The 24,258-nt window shown below is 34.2% G+C and overlaps 4 protein-coding genes across 4 annotated transcripts in view; 2 read left to right on the top strand and 2 right to left on the bottom strand.

Moving 5' to 3' along the window:
* Nucleotides 1–24,258, bottom strand: part of LOC132717934 (uncharacterized) — a 317,198-nt gene that overhangs the window by 283,353 nt on the left and 9,587 nt on the right. The window lies entirely within an intron of this gene.
* Nucleotides 9,188–9,904, bottom strand: LOC132717920 (uncharacterized). The gene has a single exon (XM_060701504.1). It carries the CDS (start codon nucleotides 9,858–9,860, stop codon nucleotides 9,297–9,299), a length of 564 nt encoding a protein of 187 aa, XP_060557487.1. The 5' UTR covers nucleotides 9,861–9,904; the 3' UTR covers nucleotides 9,188–9,296.
* LOC132717921 (uncharacterized) lies at nucleotides 13,404–16,030 on the top strand. The gene is made up of 2 exons (XM_060701505.1): nucleotides 13,404–13,624; nucleotides 14,798–16,030. Exons 1-2 carry the CDS (start codon nucleotides 13,517–13,519, stop codon nucleotides 15,191–15,193), a joined length of 504 nt encoding a protein of 167 aa, XP_060557488.1. The 5' UTR covers nucleotides 13,404–13,516; the 3' UTR covers nucleotides 15,194–16,030.
* LOC132717933 (uncharacterized) lies at nucleotides 17,920–22,464 on the top strand. Its single transcript, XM_060701520.1, has one exon. The coding sequence runs from the start codon at nucleotides 18,558–18,560 to the stop codon at nucleotides 19,134–19,136; it is 579 nt and encodes a 192-aa protein (XP_060557503.1). The 5' UTR covers nucleotides 17,920–18,557; the 3' UTR covers nucleotides 19,137–22,464.

Raw genomic sequence — 24,258 nt, forward strand, 5'->3', positions numbered from 1 at the left:
TATCAGGTGTAAGCCTCGTTGAATGTAGAGACGCTCATGCAACCCACGGTGATAGGCCTTTTAGAATGTTCTTATTGAAAAAAACGACAGTAATAGCCTCAGTGACTCTCACCCAACCCAAGATCACAGGCCTTTTAGAGGGGGATCATGTCAATACAATCAAAGTTGATAGCCCGAGGGAATGTAGTGACGCTCACCCACGGTAATGGGCTTTTTAGAGGGATCTTATGTCAATACAACCGGGGATTTTTGCCACAGTAAAGGCAGTGACGCTTCCTCATTCACAGTGATAGGCCTTTTAGAGGGTTCTTATTGCAATACAACCGACGGTGATTGCGTCAGGGAATGCAATGACGCTCACCAAGCCCACGATAAAAGGCCTTGTAAAGAGTTCTATGGCAATACAAACGACGGTGATAGCATCAGGGAATGCAGTGACGCCCACTCAACCTACGGTGACAGGCCTTTTAGAGGGTTTTCTAGTGGCAATAAAACCGACAGTGGTAGCATTATGGAATCCAATGAACCTCAAACCATCCAAGGTGATAAGCCTTTTAAATAGTTGTTATCGCAATTGAATCCTGAATGATAGTACAAATACTCTCCCCAAACCCACGGTGATATGCCTTGAGAGATTTTTTATTTAATGAATCCGACGGTATTTGCCTCCTGGAGTAAGTAACACTCAAACAAACCTCGGTGATAGGCTTTTTATTGGTTTATATGGCAATGAACTTGACGGTGATAGCCTCATGGAGTACAGTGACGCTTACACAACCAACGGTGATATGCGTTTAAGAGGGTTCTTAAGCCATTGAAACCAACGATTTAAACCAACGATGATAGCCTCAGGGAATACCGAGAAGCTCAAACCATACACGTTGATGGACCAGGGAGTACAATGAAGCTCACCAATCCTACTGTGAGGGTTCCTATGGCAATGAAACTGACGGTGATAGCCTCATGAAATGCAATGACGTTCACACAACCCGCGGTGATAGGTCTTTAAGAGGGTTCTTATAGCAATAAAACCCATGGTGACAGCCTAAAAGAATACAGTGAAGCTCATCTTACCCACGCTGTTAGGCCTTTAAAGAGGATTCTCATTGCACTAAAACTAAAGGTGATAGCCTAAAGGAAAACAGTGGTGCTCAAACCACCAACGGTTATAGCCCGTTTAGAGGGTTCTTATTTCAATGAAACCCACGTTGATAGCCTCATGAAATACAATGAAGCTCACACCACCCACGATGTAAGGCCTTTTAGACGGTTCTCATGGCAATTAAACCCACGGTGATAGTCTCAGGGAATTTAGTGAAGCTCACACCACCCACGGTGTAAGGCCTTTTAGACGGTTCTTATGACAATAAAACCCACGGTGACAGCCTTAGGGAATTCAGTGAAGCTAGGGTCTTTCAAAAAGAATGGTCCGGAAACGCGCTATATAAACTCTTCTCGCTACAATTAAGCATAACTCGGCAGAACTTGGTATAATTTGCTTGTTCAGAAAATGCCGATAAACGGCCCATTTTGAAATTCACCAAAATAAACATCAAATATTTGCAAATAACCTCGTAAAATATTTTAAACTTTTTACATGATACTATTAAATAACATTTTTTCTCTTTAAAATCAATTTCTATTTTCCAATTGAACAATGGATCAATTTAAAAAAGCTTATAAAACTCTCACCTATTTTCAAATATGAGCAGTAAATCTTTACCTTGACACCGGGTACGAAAAATTCTTTTTTTCATTGCAAATCTATAAAATTGTTACCTTTAAAAGTAAAAACTTCATTTTAATAATTTTATTTAGCCATGATTACTTTTCAGTAACAAAATGATCGATTTAACAAAACATTATCTTATAATATGATTTTTGAATGGTGATGTACTATGCCAGATCAAGGTCGGTAAATAACATAATATCTTGGATTCAACCGAAAATAATCAGTCCGACTCCAGACCATTCTATTTGACCGACCATGGTGAAGCTAACATTACCCACGGTGATAAGCCTTTTAGGGGGTTCTTATGACAATAAAACCCACGGTGATAGTCTCAGGGAATTCAGTGAAGCTAACATCACCCACGGTGATAAGCCTTTGAAAGGGTTCTTATGACAATCAAACCCAAGGTTTCATTCGAAGGGAATTCAGTGAAGCTAACATCACCCAAGTTGATAAGCCTTTTAGAGGGTTCTTTTGACAGTAAAAGCCACGAAGACAGCCTCAAGGAATTCGGTGAAGCTAACATCACCGACGGTGATAAGCCTTTTACAGGGTTCTTATAATTATAAACCCACGTTGATAGCCTAACGAAATACAGTAAAGCAAACATCACCCACGGTGATAAGCGTTTTAGAGGGTTCGTACGGCAATAGTTCCCACAGTGATAGTCTCAGAGCATTCATTGAAGCTAGCATCACCCATATTGATAAGCCTCTCAGAGGGTTCTGATGACAATAAAAGCCACGATGATAGTCTCAGGGAATACAGTAAAGCTGAGGTCATCCACGGTGATAAGTCTTTTAGAAGGTTCTTATGACAATAAAACCCAAGGTGATAGTCTCAGGGAATTTATTGAGGTTAACATCACCGACGGCGATTAAGCCTTTTAGAGGGTTCTTATGACAGTTAATCCCACAGTGGCAGCTTCAGGGAATTCAGTGAAGCTACCATCACCCACGGTGATAAGCCTTTTAGACGGTTCTTATGACAATAAAACCCACGTTGATTGCCTCATGAAATACAATGAAGCTAACGTCACGAACGGTGATAAGCCTTTATGAGTTTTTTCTTAGGAAATTCAGTGAAGCTAAAATCATCCACGGTAATAACTAATAAGCCTTTTTGCGGCTTCTGATGACAATAAAAGTCACGGTGATAGACTCAGCGAATTTAGTGAAGCTAACATCACCCACGATGATAAGCCTTCTAGAGGGTCTTTATGACAATAAAACCCATGGTTACATTCGCAGGGAAATTAGCGAAGCTAACATCACCCTCGGTGAAAAGCCTTTGAGGGGATTTTTATGACAATAAATCCCACGGTAAAAGTCTTAGGGAATTTAGTGAAGCTAACATCACCCACGGTGGTAAGCCTTTTAGTAGATTCTTATGACAATAAAACCCAAGGTGATAGTCTCAGAGAATTCAATGAAGCTGACATCAGCCACAGCGATAAGCCTTTTAAAGTATTCTTATGACAATAAAACCCAGTGTGATAGTCTGAGGGAATACAGTGAAGCTTACATCACCCACGTTGTAAAGTCATTCAGGGGGTTCTTATGACAATAAAACCCAAGTTGATAGCCTCAGGGAAATCAAGGAAGCTAACATCACCCACGAGAATAAGCCTTTTAGAGGGTTCTTATAACAATAAAACCAACGGAGATGAGTCTCTGGGAATTTAGTGAAGCTAACATCACCCACGGTGGAAAGCCTTTTAGAAGATTCTTATGACAATAAAACCCAAGGTGATAGTCTCAGAGAATTCAGTGAAGCTGACATCAGCCACAGTGATAAGCCTTTTAGAGTATTCCTATGACAATAAAACCCTTTTAGAGGGTTTTTCTGACATTAACACCCACGGTGATTGTGTAAGGGAATTCAGTGAAGCGAACATTACCCGTGATGAAAGGGCTTTTACACGGTTCTTATGACAATTAAACCCAAGTTGATAGCCCCATGAAATACACTGAAGCTAACACAAACCACGGTGATAAGCCTTAGAAAAGGTTTTTTAATGACAATAAAACCTAAAGTGATAGTCTCAGATAATTCAGTGAAGCTAACACAACCCACGGTGATAAGCCTTTGAGTGGGTTTTTATGACAATAAAACTCGAGGTGATAGTCTCAGGGAATTCGGTGATAAGCCTTTTAGAGGGTTCTTATGGCCCTAAAACCAACGGTGATAGTCTCTGGGAATTCAGTAAAGCTAACATCACACACGGTGAAAAGCCTTTTATAGGGTTCTTATGACAATAAAACCCGCGGTTATAGTCTCAGGGAATTCAGTGAAGCTAACATCAACCACAATAATAAGCCTTTAGGAGGGTTCGTATGACAATAAAACCAACGGAGATAGTCTCAGGGAATTCAGTGAAGCTAACATCACCAACGATGATAGCCTTTTAGAGGGTTCTTCTGACAATAAATATCATGGTTTCATTCGCAGGGAAATGACTAAAGCTAATGTCACCCACGGTGATTAGCCTTTTAGAGGGTTCTTATGACAATAAAACCCACGGTGACATTCGCAGGGGATTCAGTGAAGCTAACATCACCCACGGTGATAAGCCTTTTAGTGGGTTATTATGACAATAAAACCCACGTTGATAGTCTCATGAAATACAATGAAGCTAACATCTCACACGGTGATAAGCCTTTTAGAGGGTTGTTCTTAGGAAATTCAGTGAAGCTAACATCATCCACGGTAATAAGCCTTTTTGCGGGTTCTGATGACAATAAAAGTCACGGTGATAGTCTCAGGGAATTTAGTGAAGCTAACATCACCCACTATGATAAGCCTTTTAGAGGGTTCTTATGACAATAAAACCCATGGTTACATTTGCAGGGAAATTGGCGAAGCTAACATCACCCTCGATGAAAAGCCTTTGAGGGGATTATTATGACAATAAATCCCACGGTGATAGTCTAAGGGAATTTAGTGAAGCTAACATCACCCACGGTGGTAAGCCTTTTAGAGGATTTTTATGACAATAAAACCCAAGGTGATAGTCTCAGAGAATTCAGTGAAGCTAACATCACCCACGTTGTTAAGTCATTTAGGGGGTTCTTATGACAATAACACCCAAGTTGATAGCCTCAGGGAATTCATGGAAGCTAACATCACCCACGATAATAAGCCTTTTAGAGGGGTCTAATAACAATAAATAGATAGTCTCTGGGAATTTAGTGAAGCTAACATTACCACCGGTGATAAGCTTTTTAGAGGGTTCTTCTGACAATAAAACCCATGGTGATAGTCTCAAGGAATTCACTGAAGCTAACATCACCCACGGTGATAAACCTTTTAGAGGGTTTTTATGACAATAAAACCCATGGTTACATTCGCAGGGGATTCAGTTAAGCTTACATCTCCAATGGCGATACACCTTTTAGAGGGTTCTTATTACAATAAAACCCACGGTGATAGTCTAAGGGGATAGTCTAAGGGGATTCAGTGAAGCTAACATCACCCGCGGTAATTAGCGTTTTAGGGGGGGGGGGGGGGTTCTTATAACAATAAAACCCATGGTTACATTCGAAGGGAAATTAGTGAAGCTAACATTACCCACGGTGATAAGCCTTTTAGAGGGTTCTTTTAACAATGAAACCCAAGTTCATAGTCTCATGAAATACAATGAAGCTAACATCACCCACGGTGATAAGCATTTTAGAGGGTTCCAATGACAATAAAACCCATGGTTACATTCGAAGGGAATTCAGTGAAGCTATCACCACCCACGGTGATAACCCTTTTTGAGGGTTCTTATGACAATAAAATCAACGGTGATAGTCTTAGGAAATACAGTGAAGCTAACATCACCCACGGTGATAAATCTTTTAGAGGGTTCCAATGACAATAAAACCCTTGGTTACATTCGCAGGGAATTCAGTGAAGCTAACATCACCCACGGTAATAAGCCTTTAAGAGGGTTCTTATGACAGTAAAACCCGCGATGATAGTCTCAGAGATTTCATTGAAGCTAACATCGCCAACGATGATAAACCTTTTAGAGGGTTCTTATGACAATAAAACCACAGTGATAATCTCTCTGATAAGCCTTTTAGAGGGTTTTTATGAAAAATAAAATCCATGTTGACAGCCTCATGGAATTCAGTGAAGCTAACATCAACTACGATGTTAACCTTTTTACACGGTTCTGATGGCAATAAAACCCACGGTAACAGCCTCAGGGAATTTAGTGAAGCAATATCAAGCACGGTGTGAGGCCTATTAGACGGTTCTTATGGCAATAAAGCCCACGGGACAGCGTCAAGGAAATAAGATTAGTGACGCTAAATTCCAATGGTAGGATTCTACGTCATCGCGCACCTGCTGAATGCTCCCACTTGGACCATTTTTTCGTCGACTCGAAGGTAAAATTCAATTTTATTTTAAGAAAACGTAAGAGTATTAAAAAAACATGTAGCGCACCAAAGAATGGCTATAGTACTTGAGATAATTGTAAAAAAAAAGTTTATAGATTCATTGCCTGATTTAGGCCTGAAAACGGGATAAGTGTTTTTTCTCTGAATGCTCCCACTCGGACTCGTGGTGATAGCCATATACGTATATCAATTTAGCACGGTAATATTTCTTAGTTAAAGAATTACAAGGTTAGATTTTTTTTGTTCTTATTTACCTATTATATTCAGTACACTTTCAATGAGAATTTCAAAACTGTTTAGATATAATTATAACAGTGCTGTTTTTAATTTTCATTTTAAAGGAAAATACTAAGCTGGTATATAACAGTTGAGGTTTTTGCACCCTGCTATATATCAGTGTAGTTTTTACAGAGATTGGAATGGGGTTTGGGTATCACACATCCTCAGTAACAAAAGACGTTGATTAATTAGCATATATTGCCTCATTTTTTTTCTAGGGTTTACCTTCGAAACAAAAGAGAAAGGGCACAAGAGAGGGAAAAGCACTGAACAAAATATTTTGCTGATTTCAGTTGCAATATTTTTTAAATTGCGATAAAACGTTACAATTCACGAAACTCGTTAGAAACAGGGATATAACACTGGCTGGGTGACATCTGGGGATATTTCTGCTGCAAAAACATTGTCTTCGCCAAACAACCCCGACATATTTTAAGCAGAAACTTCCATCAATGTCGCCCCAGCCAGTGTTATATCCTTCAACTAACTCGTTTCATGTATCTTAACTATTATTATATATAACATTTGAAAACGCTAGGGTTAATTAATATCGTCACGTTTTTCTTACACGTATTTGCAACTTGGACGAGTCTATTCAGTTTGCTGCTAGATTTTATCGTTTTTTAATCAAACACCTTCACGTTCATAATACAAAGCTTGAGCCAGAATACAAGATTTATATATTCAGCAGAACTCGAGAATAAAACCTAAAGTGACTGTATTGATCGTGCACTTTGGTGAAGATTCATATCGTTCCGATTAAGTGAAGACGATTTTATTAATCTCTCAATTGATTTTTCGTCAACTGACTTCGATTTGTTCTTCAATATTACAGTGACTGTTAAACCATCTACCCCATCAGACGAAACAGTTCTGTTGTGACTGTTAATAGGTGGTAATTTAGGTACAGACGAGGCCTTTTTGGGTGGAGCCGTTTGAAAACTACACGTGTTACTTAAACCGGAAGTCAATGACGTCATACTCTGAAAATGTGAAGGTGGATCTTCATATTCGCTAAGTGATCTGACGCTTCGGAATCGAATAAGCTTTCCAAACCGGAAGTCACTGTCATGCAACTTAGCAACAGAAAGTCTGTCTATCATGTCTTGAACTTGTTGTGGTGTCTTTTTCGAATGCTTCCTTCTGGCGGATATTGATTCATGGGAATCACAATATGAACACCTTCTAAATGAATCAATCTTTTGTTTATTTTGATTGTCTTTGTTTGCTGTCGATAGCTTCTGCTCTTCTTCATTGTCATCCTCATTCCGCCTTGTAATTTTTCTGAATGGATAAAGCCTGTTAACCAAGGAGTCTACAGTTTTCCGCGGAAGTGACCTTAGCGCAGGCGCACTAGGTAGGACAATGTCGTATTGCTGCGAATATTCGAAACATTTTCGTGGTAATTTTGACGCTCGTCTTTTAATCTGGGCTTCTTTTACTCGATCTAGAACAGTCAACTGATTTGGATTTTCTCGAAAATCATATTTATCTAATGCTATTTTCAAGTTTCGCTTTGCTTGGCGCCTCTTTTTCTTGTCTTTTGAACTTCCGCTTGAATATTCGAAACTTGACGTCATTATATTGCTTGTCACATCTTATTTGAACAAAATGTTAATTAATATCTTTTTTAACGAATAAAAATTGTATACACAAAATAATGTTAAGATATACTATAGTTCCATTTTAACACCTTTATATAAACGTGTCCATTTAATATCAAATTAAAATTGGTTCACATTTAGCCATTTCTATTTGGCAGACTGAAAAAGTTTGAACAAAAGAATTGTGTCACGGTGTTGGCGTAATTTTAATGACACTGATATCTAGAGTGGAATGAATGATTGAAAAGTTTTACTTCATATTGTTTACACATTTTTCTATTCACTGTATTATTTGAGACATAACTATTGATATAAGATATAAATCCTTTCATAATGGGACATAATGAACATGAGATTTTTTTCTTCAAATTTTGTAGTTGAAAAATAATTGTCTAAAACGAATACAGTTCAGTTCTTATATTAGTAACTCATTTTTTATATGTTTTACTCTCGTTTTTCTCTCTCTTTTTCTGCCGATCACAAATTAACAAAATTGTCTTTAGCTACAAATCCATCACCATCAGCAAATTCGTAAATTATTGAACGTTAAGGGGAGAAGAAATTAACGTTGTTCGGCATAGTAAGACATTGACAAAAATCTGTACGATAGCTGATTTAAGGTATTGTTATTTGCTGATGATATTTTTCCAGTTATACCAGTTCGTATATTTTATTCTTAGGCGGTAAATAGTCTAGAAAAGTGGAGATTCTCTGGGAGCAATTGAAACAAAAATAAAAAATGAATAATTTACAGTCTATTTGATAAAGTCTGATTGTGAGATGTAATGAATACTACAAATTTAATGTAGTAATACAGTAAGTACGTATGAAATAGAATGAGACAATTGAAAATTGATGTATCTTTTACATGTATGTCAACGCAAACTTTGGAAAAACGTTTTAATATATTACAAGAAAAGTTAAATATTAACTGATTTTCTAGAGTAAACAATACAATTTGAAGAGCAATAAATAAATAAATAAATAAATAAATAAATAAATAAATAAATAAATAAAAAAATAAAATATAAATAAATAAATAAATGGAAAAATAAAAGTTAGATTTTTATACAGAATGTAATTATTTTATACAAATAAAAAGATAAATGAAAATAAAATACATAGATATAAAATAAAATAGATAGATAAATAAATTATTTTTTTTTAATACAGAATGGAATTGTTTAATACAAATGAAAAGATAAATAAAAACAAAACAAATAAATATGTCACTTTTGTATCATCTCTTAAGTTACGCCGTTGATGAGAAAACGTTCTTTACCGACTGTATCATTTCTTTTTAGCTTTCCTATTTGAAGTTGCTGACTTTGGTTGCAAGACAACCTTTTCCCGCTGTCTTAATATAGTGATTTGAGTCTTAGAGCGGTACAGTCTGTCAAACACATTGCTGGTACCATTTTTGTCAGAATCTTGCTTTCCCTTTGCTTTGTTAGACTCAGATGACGTCACAGGTTTGTCGTCTGTTGCAACAACAGTTTCTGTCGGTTCACTATCCGTTCCTGACGTCTCTTGCTCTTCTTTAGGTTCATTCGTATCACTTGGACTAGTTAGCCTTTCCACGACATTTTCTACCTTCTTTCTGGAGAGCGTCTCAAATGCTGGCGCACGTGGCATCACGGTTTTATATTTGCGATTATATTCAAATGATTTTTCTGGCCATTTAAAAGCCTTTGCTCGTATCATGTTTTCGTGGATTCTGTCCAGGTAATTAATTCCGTCATGGGATACAGGTGGTCGAAGGCGATAGCCACTGGACACTATGTTGCCACTATAGATGTGACGGATATCAAGATTTGTGATGTCACGATACGAATATCGAAATCCTGTCGACATTTTGGAATTCTTATGTCACAATTCAGATCACAATAAAACAGTTGATATCCATATTATATTTTTCTCAGCAGAAACGAATAGCGATGTAAAATCAGTTAAATGTTTTTTCAAAAAGATACTTCCAACAAATATTCTATCCTCAGAACAGTTTTATATTAATTTATCAATTTTATCATAAAACGATGCATATATAGAATATACTTCTTTATGACTTTGTAAGTGAACACTGTTTGCATACATTATTTAACGTTACAACTTTTATTCTATTGTACACAGACATTGACTTAATTTTCACAGTAGATAAAAACAAATTCCATTGTTTTCAGTTTAAAGCTGTGCGGTGTCGTATTTCATTTGAACGTTTCCACTCAATTAGTTTTCATTGCCCGTTTGATTCTCTTGTGTTATTTACGAAAGTAATATATGTGTGTCTCGTGCAAATGTTATTATTCTTTTAACAAAACGCGTTTTGTTTTGGATTCAATTTTCATATCAATGAAAATTACAAAGAAATTGTAAAATAATTAATAGAGTGACATTTTCGAAACCATTTTCACTCAGGCGGGACGAACGAGAACTCTGCTTAATGATTGATATTGTAGATGGTATAGTTGTTTATCTCCCTTGTATCGTATTGTTTGCGATACCACTTCTCATTGGCGTGTGTCAACCTTTGAACGCGATGGACGGCAATATATATGGCACAACAAGAACGCCGGAAGTGCCGGTGTGACTAAACCATTAACCTGCTTGCACTGAGCGTGATAAGCCCTAGCCAGGCCAGCCTGCATGTTCGTGCCTTCGTCCTTCCGTCCGTCCGAATTTCGTTTCCGCGCTAGTTCCCTGCAACTACTAGCTGGATTTCAACGAAACTGTATGGGAACCATCAATAGCAATAGGAGATGCGCATATCGTCGCCTTGTTCCGGTCAAGCTCTTTAACTCAGAGTTATGACCCTTGATTAGTTATATAGTATGCATATAGAGCAATAATCGTTTCCGCGCTTCTTCTCTGCAACTACTGGCTGGAATTCAACGAATCTTTATGAAAACCATCAATACCAAAAGGAGATGTGTATATCGTTGCTTTGTTACGGTCAGATCTTCAACACAGAGTTATGGCCCGTGATTAGTTATGCAGTATGCATATAGAGCAATATTGCTATTTCTTTTCAACTCCTGGAATGTTTTCAACAAGACTTTATGGAAACCATCAATACGAAAAGGAAATTTGCATGCTAAGATAAATTTATGTAAATAAAGCCTTATGCCTCCAGCTGTTGTGTTAGAAATAAGCAGTACTTGGCGGGGGATATAAATTCAACGAAATTGCTTGTTTGAAATAAAAGCTAACGGAACATGGGTATTTGTTTGTAGGAACTGCAAGTATTGTAAGGAAACGTTAGCATGAATTATTTAACATTCTGGTGTGATGTTGCATTGATGAAATACTGACATAATTTAAACTAACAAACTACACACCTTGTAGTTGAAACAATTTAACCATTTTATAGCTAAGTAATCTTGTATAGATTTTCACCTTAATCAGTCATCATTTTAAGGAAAAGTTTTAGAATATGACTTGACTGATAAGCAAAAAGTGCAGACCATGATCAGACGGCAGGGATGTACCGGCTAATATTGGTCAGCACTGGTCGCATGGGTAAAATCTATCGCCGCAAATACGCTAAGGGTTGAACTATACGGTATGTATATACAATATAATGTTGCGCTTTTCGTAGAGTTACATAATTATTTTGTTCTACATTAAACGTAAGTTTAAAGTATCATTTTTTAACATCACGTTTATATCCTGAGTTGCTGACGTTCTTATATATTATTTGAAAAATTTCACTTTTGCCACCCATATTATGGTGGCTAATGTGTGCCATGTCGGATTTTCGCGCGGCGCTGCGCAAGGCTTCCAGGGAGCAAAAGTACGACATTGCGCAAATCAGCCATCATAACATCAATATCCGAGTGTTGACGGAATTTCACGGAAGTCTAACAGTGTTTTTTTTTCATTGCTTTTTACTTTAATTATATAATTATAATAAATAAACGTTTCTCTATAACATGTATCTATACAATCAGTGAAAAGAGAAACAAAACGATCAATATAAATACGAGAACGTTTTTTAAAACACTACTTTATTTCAACATCTTATCAGGTTATTGATCATAATTAAAATTTGAATTTTTTGTAAACTTAAACACTTTAGAAGTGTTTGTTCGTAAATGGTCCAAACCAATTTTTTTTATCTTACTATCTTTTGCGGTATTTATCTCTGTTCGATTCAATCTATCAAACTGTTTTGTTTATCCCTACCGCCTAAACTTGCATGGTACAGCAAAACACAAAAGGGTATTTGTGTTAATCTGCATTTAAATACCATCGTGATCATTAGTGGCTTTTTCACATTTCATCGAACAAATTTGTTAAGTTGTTAAATACCCTTTTGGTATTTAATAGCCCGTGATTTGTCATTGAGATAAACATCTTTATTGTCTTGATTTGTATGCTATGATCCGCCTATCTAAGTTTAGCACAATTTAATTGAAGAATGAATGATATCTACGGAAGTCCGGTAGGGACATTTCATCTTCATGAATTCCCAGTTTCATACGAATTAAACTTCAAAATTCACGTTTTTAAATTCACGAATTCACCTTTGCAACTTCAACTTAACGAATTCACTTTATACTTCAACTGTTGAAATCATATCGTGAAATAAAAATCGTGAATTCATAAAGTTAAATTCGCAAAGTCGAAATCGTGAATTCATGAATTTGAAATCGTGAATTCGTGAAGTTGGAATCGTGAATTCGTGAAGATGAAATCGTGAATTCACGAAGTGGGATTCATGAATTTGAGATCGTGATTTCGTGAAGTTGAAATCGCGAATTTGTAAAGTTGAAATCGTGAATTCACGAAGTTAAATTCGTGAAGTTAAAATAGTGAATTCGTGAAGATTAAATCGGAAATGAGTAAAGTTGAAAGCGTGAATTCATGAAGCTGAAATCGTGAATTTCGTATGTTGAAAACGTGAATTCATGGAATTCATGAAGATGAAAATGGGAATTTGTAAAGTTGAAAAGTCCCCGTCGGTCTTTCGTAGATATCCCCTTCTGATAATGCTTCTAGATATATTTGTCAGCGCAGTGCTAAAATATTTAAAAAGACAATTATGATACCTTATAGAAGCACACTATAGTATCACAACAGGCTTTTAAAAATGGTTGACAATAGTAAGGAACATACGTAACATTATAGTATTGTTGAAATTTTAAGAAAAATGCTTTAAATTACGAAATATTTTCATAATGAAACAATAAACAGTGACAATGATTTAGATGTGTTATATAATAGATATATATAGACAAAAGGAATGATTGTACATTGAAAAACGCTGTCAAGATTTGTTAAGAAAGCTTAGTTGCAAAAATGGAACTCTGAAATAAACTTGTATATCTGTTTTTCGTTATTTTATATCCCTGTCGTTTCTTTCCGGTAAAGTGAAAAAGTAAAGTTTGAGTGTAAAAAGATAACTGAATTAATTCTAAAAACATCACAAGGTTCCTGAGCTGCGTTGGTGTTTTAAGGAAATCTTAATCAGCGGAACTGCTGTGGATTTTGTTGATTTATATCAATTTTCGATGGCATTTAGCATCGGTTACGTAGGAGTGTGTCAGAAGAATATTCAGCATCTCTATACCACAAGATCATTAAAAGAACCGGCTAAACGAAAGTCGCCACAATACAAGGTGAGTATAAGGCTTAAAAGCCCCTGGCCTGCAAACTTGAAACGAAAGAGACTGGCTATTGTCACCAGTATAGAATTTTGAACCAGGTCAGCCTGCACATCCATGCATTCTGTCTACGCATTTTTCTGTAATTTGTTTTAAATTCTTGTATTTTGATGCATGCATTGGAATCACTTAAATTTGTTAACGACAGTGCCAAATTCAAAACAGAGCAAATCAGTAACTCTAATTCAGCTAGAGGGCGAAATGGTCAATATAAACATCATATACATTCTCTCTTGAATTTGATTCTTTCAGTGTTTGAAAGTTTTGTTTCAGATTTCTTTACAAATATTTTTTTCAAGACCAGCATTTAACTTACTAGCACTATTCTATTACATAAAGATCTTAAAATATCCCACAACTGTTGTGAATAGAAATAAGTTGCCTATAACACCAATCTTCGAACAAATATATGATTAAAACACACCCACCATTTTCCAGTTGAATATTTAAATATATACATGTATATATACGTATATATTAATTGGAGCAAGAATATTGTTAGATAAAGGCCCATTATTCCCAAGAAATGCTTTTATGTATATTTGTCAAAAACATTTTATTTTTCATGTCTTGTTATAGTTTAGAAAATGTTTCTAATTGGGCAATTACATGCAGTCTTTGTTTTCGGCATTTAGTACATCTATAGTGATGTAATTCTTTATGGAAATCAAAATACTACTTTGTTTACATATTGCTACTGTTTTTAACAAATAATTTCACATTCAGAGTTACTTTTTAGGTGATAGCGTCTTACAATGATAACGTACAAACTTTGTATGGGAATCTGCGTTCTTTATTACTCGTCTATAGTACACGTAAAGTTGGTCCTTTCTTAAAAAATAACTGCCAGTTTTTTTTAATGACACTGATATTCATATTGTGTCTATTTATAGTGTGTAGGATTTTTTGCAAATTATATTCACTTTGTGTGAAGTCCAACATTTTTATTTCAAATTAACAAAAATACTGTATAGCAATTGTCAATATTTGCACATACGTATATCATATTCAAGCCGAGAACGGGTTTGTCTTATATGATAATTTATAATATATATAGTATGATTAAGAGAAGCTTTATGAGGTATGCTACAAGTGATACAAACATGTTTTTTTGTTGTTTTTTTCCAGCCTGGGTTTTTGAATGATTTAGACGCAGATAGAATAAAGCGGCAGAGAAATCGACCATTTATGGAGTACGACTCGAAAAACGACATAGAACTTCCGAAAGCAAAGGCATTCCGAAACATTCCTAAACCGGAAGTGGATGAAATTGTCAAGCGTTTGACAATGCCACCAAAAGAAAGATTCAAATTTCAGTATACGGATCACCTTGGTTATAACGATTGGCGGACTGCAAGGGACGAGAAGATTTATCATTTACGGGAAACGTTGAGCAAATTTGGAGGGAACAAGAGTCACGTGATGCCGCCGGCAGTGAAAGAGGAGGAAAAAACGAACAAGAAAGATAAAAAACATAAGAAAAATAAAAAACGGAAACACGAGGAATCATTTCCAGAACTATAACTTTATGAAGATACAATGAGTTAATATGATAATGTTGTATATTGTATTCATAGCATGTTTGTTCTTTTAAACTCGGAATTACGTTTTGAAATTTGTTGTCTTGTATACAAAAAGTATATTAATTAGCATGCTAATTATAATGTATTCATAATATGTGTATATAAATTAGAGCTTTCGTTTGGATATTTTCCATCCATTTTGATCCATTTTAATACTCATTGAGTTAGTAACGGTTATATTTAGTACTTGTGCGTATAAACGACAAATTAGATGTAAAATACAGAAATGTAACGTGTGTTCCGGCGGGGGTTAAAGAGACATTACTGCCTTAAGTGTTTGATCGAAGTAATGTTTTGTTTAATGTCTTGAATATCGTGCAAAAAATGTTTTCTCTTTCTTCAAAGCGCTTGTTTTTATTTCTCAACAGCTTTTATTTTTTTGTATTATTTTATAGTTTCCAAAATGTTACTCATTGGCAAATTATCTGAACCATTTTCTTCTGTTGCATTTCTGTTGGCAAATAGTACAATTATAGTGGTTTAATATTTTGTATGGAAGTCAAAATACTACTTTGTTAAATTTGCTATTGTCACGACAAATAAGTTTACATTTAGCACTGCTTTATTAAGATAATATAATAAGCATCTATAACATACTCTTAAAACCTTTATTTTAACATAATCAAAATCTCATGATTGGCCTTTCTGAAGAAGTATACATTAATCCATTTCTGAGGCATATGTGCCTTTAATGTCAGGTCTAAGTTAAATGGTATATATATCTTTGTTGTTTTGTTAACCTATTTGAACTGCTGTAAATAAATGGTTTCCTACAGTGTGGCATTGTTAGTGTCTTTATTCCGGTTATTTTCAATATAACTGTGAATTTTTTTTCACTTAATTTTGTGGGCATGAAGTTTCGAAGTTTTCTCACAAAGACCATGCTCGTAGGTTCTTTAAATCGTGGACTGTCTTTTTTTCTCTCAAAAAAGGTAAAATGTAAATAATATGATGCAAAATGATCTTACAGCAGACGAAATAAAATTTCGTTGGATATCAAATTCGTGGGATGACCTATCCACGAAAACCACGGAAATAAGTGTTCCACAAATAATAATGATTTTGTAGTATGTTGTGTACATATATCATCATCATCATCATCGTTCGAATCTTGAACACTCGCCAGGAATGTGATTGGTCATAGAAAAAAATACACCGACAAATGGGAATATTCTTGTTATTATTATTGGGTATAATGGATTTAGATAAATGGTGCGTTCCGTTGCAATAGCCTATTAAACAAGCATAATATAGACGCTTATGTTTGTGCGGCGATAATTTCGTAATGTAAATACCTTATCAATAGGAAGAGTATACGTAAGGTAATTATCGTGTAATTTATTACTATTTATAGAATATTTTATAAATAAATTGGTGATATAAAGAATAGGTTTAATAGTTCGTTTTTCGTAGTTGTTTTTTTTTTCTTCAGCTGTACATCAGAATATTAGATATAAAATTTTTTGAAAGGTTATATGGCTCTATATAAACGGTTGTTAGTAAATATAACCTGAGCCGCTAGACGAGGGTTATATTACAAAGAACCGTTTATATACGGTCATATAACCTGTCAGGAGTATTTATAACGAATTTATAATACTGCAAACTTCCATTTTTAGAGAAAAAAAGTGGTGAGATTTCTTCATGAATTGACAGCAGCCGTGTGTATAAAACTATATGAACGTCACGATTACCCAATGAAAAGCGACATATTACAAACGTGCAGTATTATAAATGCGACTATACTTTAAATTTCGTACGTTTACCAGTGGCATGGCCTAATTGAAAGTTTGCAAAGCTTGTCTTTGACAAGTGGATTAATTATATCCATTTAAATATTTGTTTTTCATTATATAAATCGTATATCACTGTGGCAGTTTAAATCTTGTATTCAAACACACGGAAACAGTTGAATTATAAATAAACAAATGTCAGACATATGCCAGTGTTTAGAGCGTTGAAGTACTTTCACGTGCCATTTGAAATTACCAACTTGAAGTCTGATAAGGAGAAAACGTAGCCCACTTGAGGCCCGTCTGATTGAATTGTCATGTCTATATTATCATGCTTAAACACAAATTTCGGTTTCATACAGTTTCATATAGTAAACAAAATGATATTTAACAACATAAATTATTGTTATTCTCTCTTTTTAAAGATCTTTTTATAAATACATGTATGCAAATGTTGGCGTATATAAGCGTTTTGGTAGGTGTAGATTTATTATTATTTTTATTATTATTATTATTATTATTATTATTATTATTATTATTATTATTATTATTATCATCATCATTAAGATACATTTCAAAGATTTAATGCATCTAAAATTAGGAGAGGACTACATATAGACCAGAAAATCTTTTTTTAAGAATAAATAATAGAAAAAACCAACAGTTTTTTTCATTTGTGTCCCTTTTATTTACACTTAATACTCTATAATTTACATTAACACAGAAAGATCTGAAACATAACTAAAATCAAAATGATAATTCAACTGAAGTGTGAATCTACCTGAACGTGTATTATGTATCTAGATAGATAATGTTTTATGTACTCGTATGTACACCCGGAAGGAGTACTCGGGTACTTGAAGTAACGTTTTCCCAATTCAGTTTTATTTTTTATCAGTGCGTCAATTTTCAATATTTACACAATGATATGGAAAGAAAATAAACTGTACACCAATTTTAAAACCTTGGTGAAAAGTGTGTGTTGAAGTTCGCCTTGATCTTTAAAAAGAAGTGCCTTAAGACAGTGTTGAACGGATTGTCAATTTGGAAACGATTGTAAAAAAAACTGAAAAGAATTGTTTATTTAAATATATTGGTTATTGAATAATTTATGAATATATTTATGTTATGAAGGACATAAATGGATAATTTGTAACAATAATATGAATGCAGTGTTTTGATAAATTGGATATTTCGTTTTGTCACAATGTCGTTGACTACACGTACTGTACAATTTAAACAAGATTGTATTATCGTGAAATAAAATAAAGTGTTCATGCTTTGAGAGATGAGATAATATTTGTATACAATTATTGTTATTTATATTGACTATTTACAAACGCATGTAGGAAGTTGATAAGTTATAAACTTTAACACTTGTTATATACGACTATTATGGTAAGGATTATTGTACCGGTTAACGAATTCAAAAAAAATAATTAAATAATGTGATACCACGTAAATTGTATTTAAGGACTATACAAATTGAATAAACTGAGGATATAAGAATGATCAAAACGATTTTGATAATTGAAAAGGATTCAATGTGACAGTGTATCTAGTATATTAAACATGGCGTTCGTTGTGACATATCATAATCTTTCTAAACACAACATTCGGAACTTGTACGGAGGACTTCCGGCGGAAATAAAATGGCGGACAACAAGTAATAGTAAATCGATTGTCCCAGCGCAAAGGGTACACGAACAGATGAGAAAATCGGCACCACACGAGAAATTTCTGAACGAAAGATATTACGAATATGACCCGGAAAACGAAATAAGAATTCCAAGAGCGCCAGCGTTTCAGCAACTGTCGCGTTCAAGAGTGGACGAAATCGTTGACAGGCTGTCAAGACCAACAGTAAGCAAGAGAAGGAGGGCGTCGGAAGTGTGTGAAAGAGAAGCGCGCCGCGCGTTCATAGAAACCTGCCGGAAATGCCGGGCGTTGTCTGCTCAACCAAAGGCAAGCCGACAGAGAGCAGACGAAATTACAGAACGGCTTATATTGCCAACAGTGACAAGCAATGTGCGGAAAAGTATGAGAAGTCTTGGAGAGTTTGATGTGCCGGAAGTACGTGATGCGTGCGATAAGTGCTCACTTACTCCGTCAAATAGATTTGCAAAAGAGTTTAGCATTTACAATATATAGTCATTTTTAATTAGTTTATTTTCATTTAGCTTACCTCAATAGTGTTTCTGTCTTGCATTTTTATAGGCATTTTAAGTTTCTTTTTTGTTACGTTTGTTTTTTGTTGTTTTTTTTTAGTAGCGAAAATATTATCGATAATTGAGTTAGTCATTTTATATTTAGCCGCTTAAAACTTTCATCTTTTTTCTCTTTTTTCTTATGGTAAAAATTTGATTTTTTGCAGATTTAGTTCTCGTCATATTTTTCATCTTTTAGTTTATTTCATTCATCAATATAATACTTCACTATTAAGTCGCAATTGAAAAAAGAATTTATAATGATATATCGTTAATACAACATTGACACGATATTGCCATTTTTTAATTATATCTTTTATTTAGAGCTATTTATCTTATTCTATTTTTTATTTCATTTTTGGTGATTTTGAGTTTTCACTTTATTCGTTTTCAAAGTCTACTTGGCACAATGGAAATAATTGAAAGCGGTACTTATATTTGAAATGTATGCCCAAACTACCTTATTTAAGGACTTGGCATGTTAATATAGTTTAATGTAACAACCTCAAAGCTGCCACATTCTGACGTATAATTGGTTGAAACTACTTCAGTATATTATCGTTCAAAATACGAAATGAGTATCCTTAAAAACGGAAAGGTTATCTTTAAGTGCTCATCATTAAATATGTTCGACTGTTCAGATCTTGATATGTATTTATACGAAATTGGCCAATAGTTTTATTGATACACCGTGAGTTTACTTATCAGGTTAAATAATATAATTTCATTTAGACTTTTTTGTAAAAAGAGGAAGATCTGAGTAGATATATTGACATTTTGTGTATTGTACCTTCACATCAAAGACAGAATGCATTTTTTGTGCAAAATGATCGTTTATGAATTTCTTATACCGAGTATAACTTTGATTCTTAAATCCCTTAAAGGGACGCCACTGAATTATTTTATTTCAAAATTAATGTTCCATTTATTGTGGGTCAAATAACTTGTGTGCAAGATTTCAAATAAATCGCTCACTCCGTTTTACCGTAATAATTATTCTAATTGTTAACACATGACGCAAAATTAAAAAGCGTTGCAACGCTTATAATCATGATTTCAAATTTATTTCTGAGTATATTCATAAATAATCGTTTGCATATATTTCTGCTTTAAGTACCACAGCTGGTCTATGCAAGAAATTCAAATTTTAACCTGTTTTGTGTTTGGACATCAGTTGAGAGTAGTGAAAATGAAAGTCAAAACATTATTTGCATTGTTATTTTTCCATCAAAACTGATTTTGTTTTGCAACTTCTCAATGGATTGAGATAGAGTAAAAGACTTTTCAGCATTGGTTACACGTTAGGCACATCAACTGGAAAAAGTATACCAGCGATCTTATTTATATGATTTTATGTTCCGATTATAAAAACCCTGAAAAAAAATCAAACAAACAACAACACAGCTTCAAGTGAAATGCAAATAAAAACGTGTATTTCAAAATCAATCGATCCGATATCTATATATACATGTAACTCGTATAAATTTGTAAATTATAGCCAGATTGTTTCCCTTTATCTTAATCAGAAATGGTATATATTTTTTCTGTTTAATATCATTGTCCTTTTTTCTAGTCCTAAAATCTTGTTTACATTGTAATTCATAAAATGGTACAGAAATTGTGTTGCTATGCATTTTGTCTCACAGTTTACATTGTGTCATGCATTTTTACATTGTGTATCGTACTTTTACAGTGTGTCACACACTTTTGCAGAGTGTCACACACTTTTGCATTTTGTCTCACATTTTTACATTGTGTCATACATCTTTATATTGTGTCACACACTTTTGCATAGTGTCACAAACTTTTACACTGTGTCACACACTTTAACAGTGTGTCACCCACTTTTACATAGTGTCACACACTTTAACAGTTTGTCACACACTTTTGCATTGTGTCACACACTTTTGCAATGTGTCACACACTTTTGCATTTAGTTTACTGCTACTGGCATTAATGTGCATTTAACCTGCTATTTTTTGGGGGAATTGTCCTGCTTTGTATTTGGAACAGTTCATTTGAAAATTATTGAAATACAAATAAAAATGAAATGTCATCTGTATAGACCCTGGGCAATCCCAGCACGGACGTGTGTGCAGTCCCGGCTCTCTACTGGTGGCAAGGATTAATCAATAGGTTTACGCAGGTTCGGGGTTAATTACAAAAAGCGCTGCACATATATTAATCGAAATACCATTGATGCAACTTAAATAGAAATGTTTATTCAAATCCTGTAGCCAATGATTTAATGTCATTTTACTTCACCCTTTAAACATTCGGGAAAGAAAATGTAGCCATTAATAGTACTTAAAAGTATACATGTATCCTTAATATATACTTATATGCGTGTAATTATATATTGTAAACAATACCTATTTTTTTTGTATCCTGCTTTGGATTCTGTATTTTTGAAAGCCATTTTCTTTTAGATTTTTCCCTACATATAACGACGCCACATACATGTGTATATAGTTAATGAGTGAATAGTTTTTTTTCTCGAGCAGATGAATAATGTAAAGTATACTATTGTAATGATCATAACTTTTCGGGAAAAAGACATTATTAAAGGCCCATTATGCTTCAGAAATTCAGAAATGTTATCATTTTATTTCTCAAAATCTTTTCTTTTTGTACATGTATCTTTTTACAGTGTCCAAAATAAATAACACATTTGCCACATAAATGCACTTTTTTTGCTCTGTTGGTACTTCGTTGGTATAACTATAGTGAATGTGTATTTTGTATGGAAGTCATAATACTACTTTGTTGACATTTTTCTACCTAAGCGACACATTACCGCACATTAAGCGCAACTTTCTTTAGTTGTTAAACATCTAAAATGCTCTAAATCTATTTATAAAACATTATTGAGCAGATGTTTGACAATTGTAAACAATTCTAAAAATGTGGATTTCTGAGGCACAATGTGCCTTTAACTTACTGAATTTCAATTATCAAGATCTGGAACAGTGCATAATCAATATGAATTTGGTCAGCTAACAGTATAGAGCCTGGTCAGACAACACGATTGTGCAGGCTGGCCTGGCTTTTTGCTGCTGGCAAAGGTCAATCACTCCCGGTTGCAGTAGGGTTGTAAGTGATATGAAACATATTTTCTTACACTTTATCCAAGATATAAATATTATTGTTATTTTATCAGCTAGATGAAACCCAAAACATTAATACTAGTACTACAAATGAAATCAAGTATATTTTGTTAAGACTGTCGTAATACTTTATTTGTAACTAACTGTATTAAACATTATAACTTACTGTGTTGCTGCGTAAGTTTCATCCTTAGTTATTGATGATTAGATAATGTGTTTTTATAAGTGCTATTTGAAAAGGAAGAAATAAAATTTTGTTTGGATATGTCATGACGATTCCCTGTCCTTTTTTCTGAGTTGTGTGCAGTCATGTTTGGTACGGTGATAGATTTTGAATTTCCATTCTTTTACTATATGTGCCAACGAGGTCTTTTCAAACTTTGTTCATTATGATAAATTCGTCATAGACACTTGACAAATACATTTAAATATATGTAATCATTCCAAAGCTTTGGCCAGGTCTAGACCAAAAGTGATTTGCAAATATAATAGCGGTAAGGATTATATCTAAATATCTAAATATATGAATTCATTCCAATGCTTTGGAGAGTTCCAGACCAAAAGTATTTTGCAATTATAACATGGATTATATCCACGTGCAAATCGTTAGTCCGTAAGGGGAACCAGTCCAGCAATGGTAATATTTTAAAGACCGAGGAAAGATCATAATTATGTCATACACTTTATATCACCAAACATCTTTAAATGGAACTCATTAAGAAGTAATTACCTCGTCATCGTCTTTTTAAATATTCTCCTTAATTATATCTATATGGTCAGATTATCGTATCTTAACATGGCCAGCGATTTGCTGAAAGAAAGTGCAGGTAAAACCGTAAGATTTAATAGGACATCAGGCGACTGGATGAATATGGAATGTTTTAAAGTATGAAAACCAATTTAAATACTAACACTACATTGTTTTCTTAAGAAAATGAAATATTTCATAGGTCTCTAGGATAATTTTGCATTTGAATATCTGCATTTAAAAAAGTATATACATCAGAAATTTTTAATGAAAAGGGAAGTAATCCTCTTTTAAGACATTTTGACAAACATTTTGTTGGCTACCCCTATATAACAAGATATAATAAGTTTAATGCATCAAGCATTTCCGTCTCTTAAGAAAATCACCTCTTTAGCAAGAAAACTCAAGTTTAATACCAATTTCACATTATAAGTATATGTAAAATTATTACGATAGTCTGACCTAAATAGCGCAAAGTTCAACAGGGGTACTTGTTTATACTGGTTTGAAAATTATAAATCAGTTATGAATATCAGGATTTTCATTGGTCAATATATTTATTCTCTGCCAGTTTCTGACCAATCCCGGGATCTGAGTTAGAACGGGGAAATTTCTTCACAGCCCCGGATCCGAAGCGTATTGTTATTGTATGAAGTGGTGGTGATGCAGTAACACGTTCGGGAGAGATGAAGCTTGTTTGAGTTATTAATAATTCATACCAGATAAGTGACTTAAGTACGCAAAAGTGTATTCACTATCAGAAATCAAAATCTTATCAATGACATATAATCACTGTGGCTTAGTTACAAGTGTTTGTCCTTGATTCAATTTTAGTTTAACATCACAACTTCATGATTAGATATTTGATATATTTGTCCCTTGTGTTTGCCATTGCATGCGTGTCATTCCATGCGGGGGTACTTCGTTATCTCAACAATAGATTCTAACATAATTAGCAACGAACACAATGTACAGTCACATAACAATTGCTGACTGGGATTGTGTACGAGCAACAACAAAATAATATACGCATATATATTATGTCTTCCACTTCACGTAACACTTAACTTCCAGAATGTTTCATTTTCGTTTTTTTTCGCAGCAAGACAAATTCATAACATAAATTCAGTAGGTTAAATGGTTATTGCTCTGAAATGGGAAGCAGACCATTCTTATATTGCGGTGTCCTACAATGTTTAATAATGAAATAA

This window comes from Ruditapes philippinarum, unplaced genomic scaffold (assembly GCF_026571515.1).
Source record: "Ruditapes philippinarum isolate M1 unplaced genomic scaffold, ASM2657151v2 ctg357_1_1_1_1, whole genome shotgun sequence".
Classification (NCBI taxonomy): Eukaryota; Metazoa; Mollusca; class Bivalvia; order Venerida; family Veneridae; genus Ruditapes; species Ruditapes philippinarum.

What these genes read in the sequence shown, in the direction of transcription:
- LOC132717921 (XM_060701505.1), top strand. Translation starts at nt 13,517, where the DNA reads ATGGCATTTAGCATCGGTTACGTAGGAGTGTGTCAGAAGAATATTCAG. An exon ending in GAAAGTCGCCACAATACAAG is followed by an intron (nt 13,625 to 14,797) that starts GTGAGTATAAGG and finishes GTTTTTTTCCAG; the next exon opens with CCTGGGTTTTTGAATGATTT.
- LOC132717920 (XM_060701504.1), bottom strand. Translation starts at nt 9,860, where the DNA reads ATGTCGACAGGATTTCGATATTCGTATCGTGACATCACAAATCTTGAT.
- LOC132717933 (XM_060701520.1), top strand. Translation starts at nt 18,558, where the DNA reads ATGGCGTTCGTTGTGACATATCATAATCTTTCTAAACACAACATTCGG.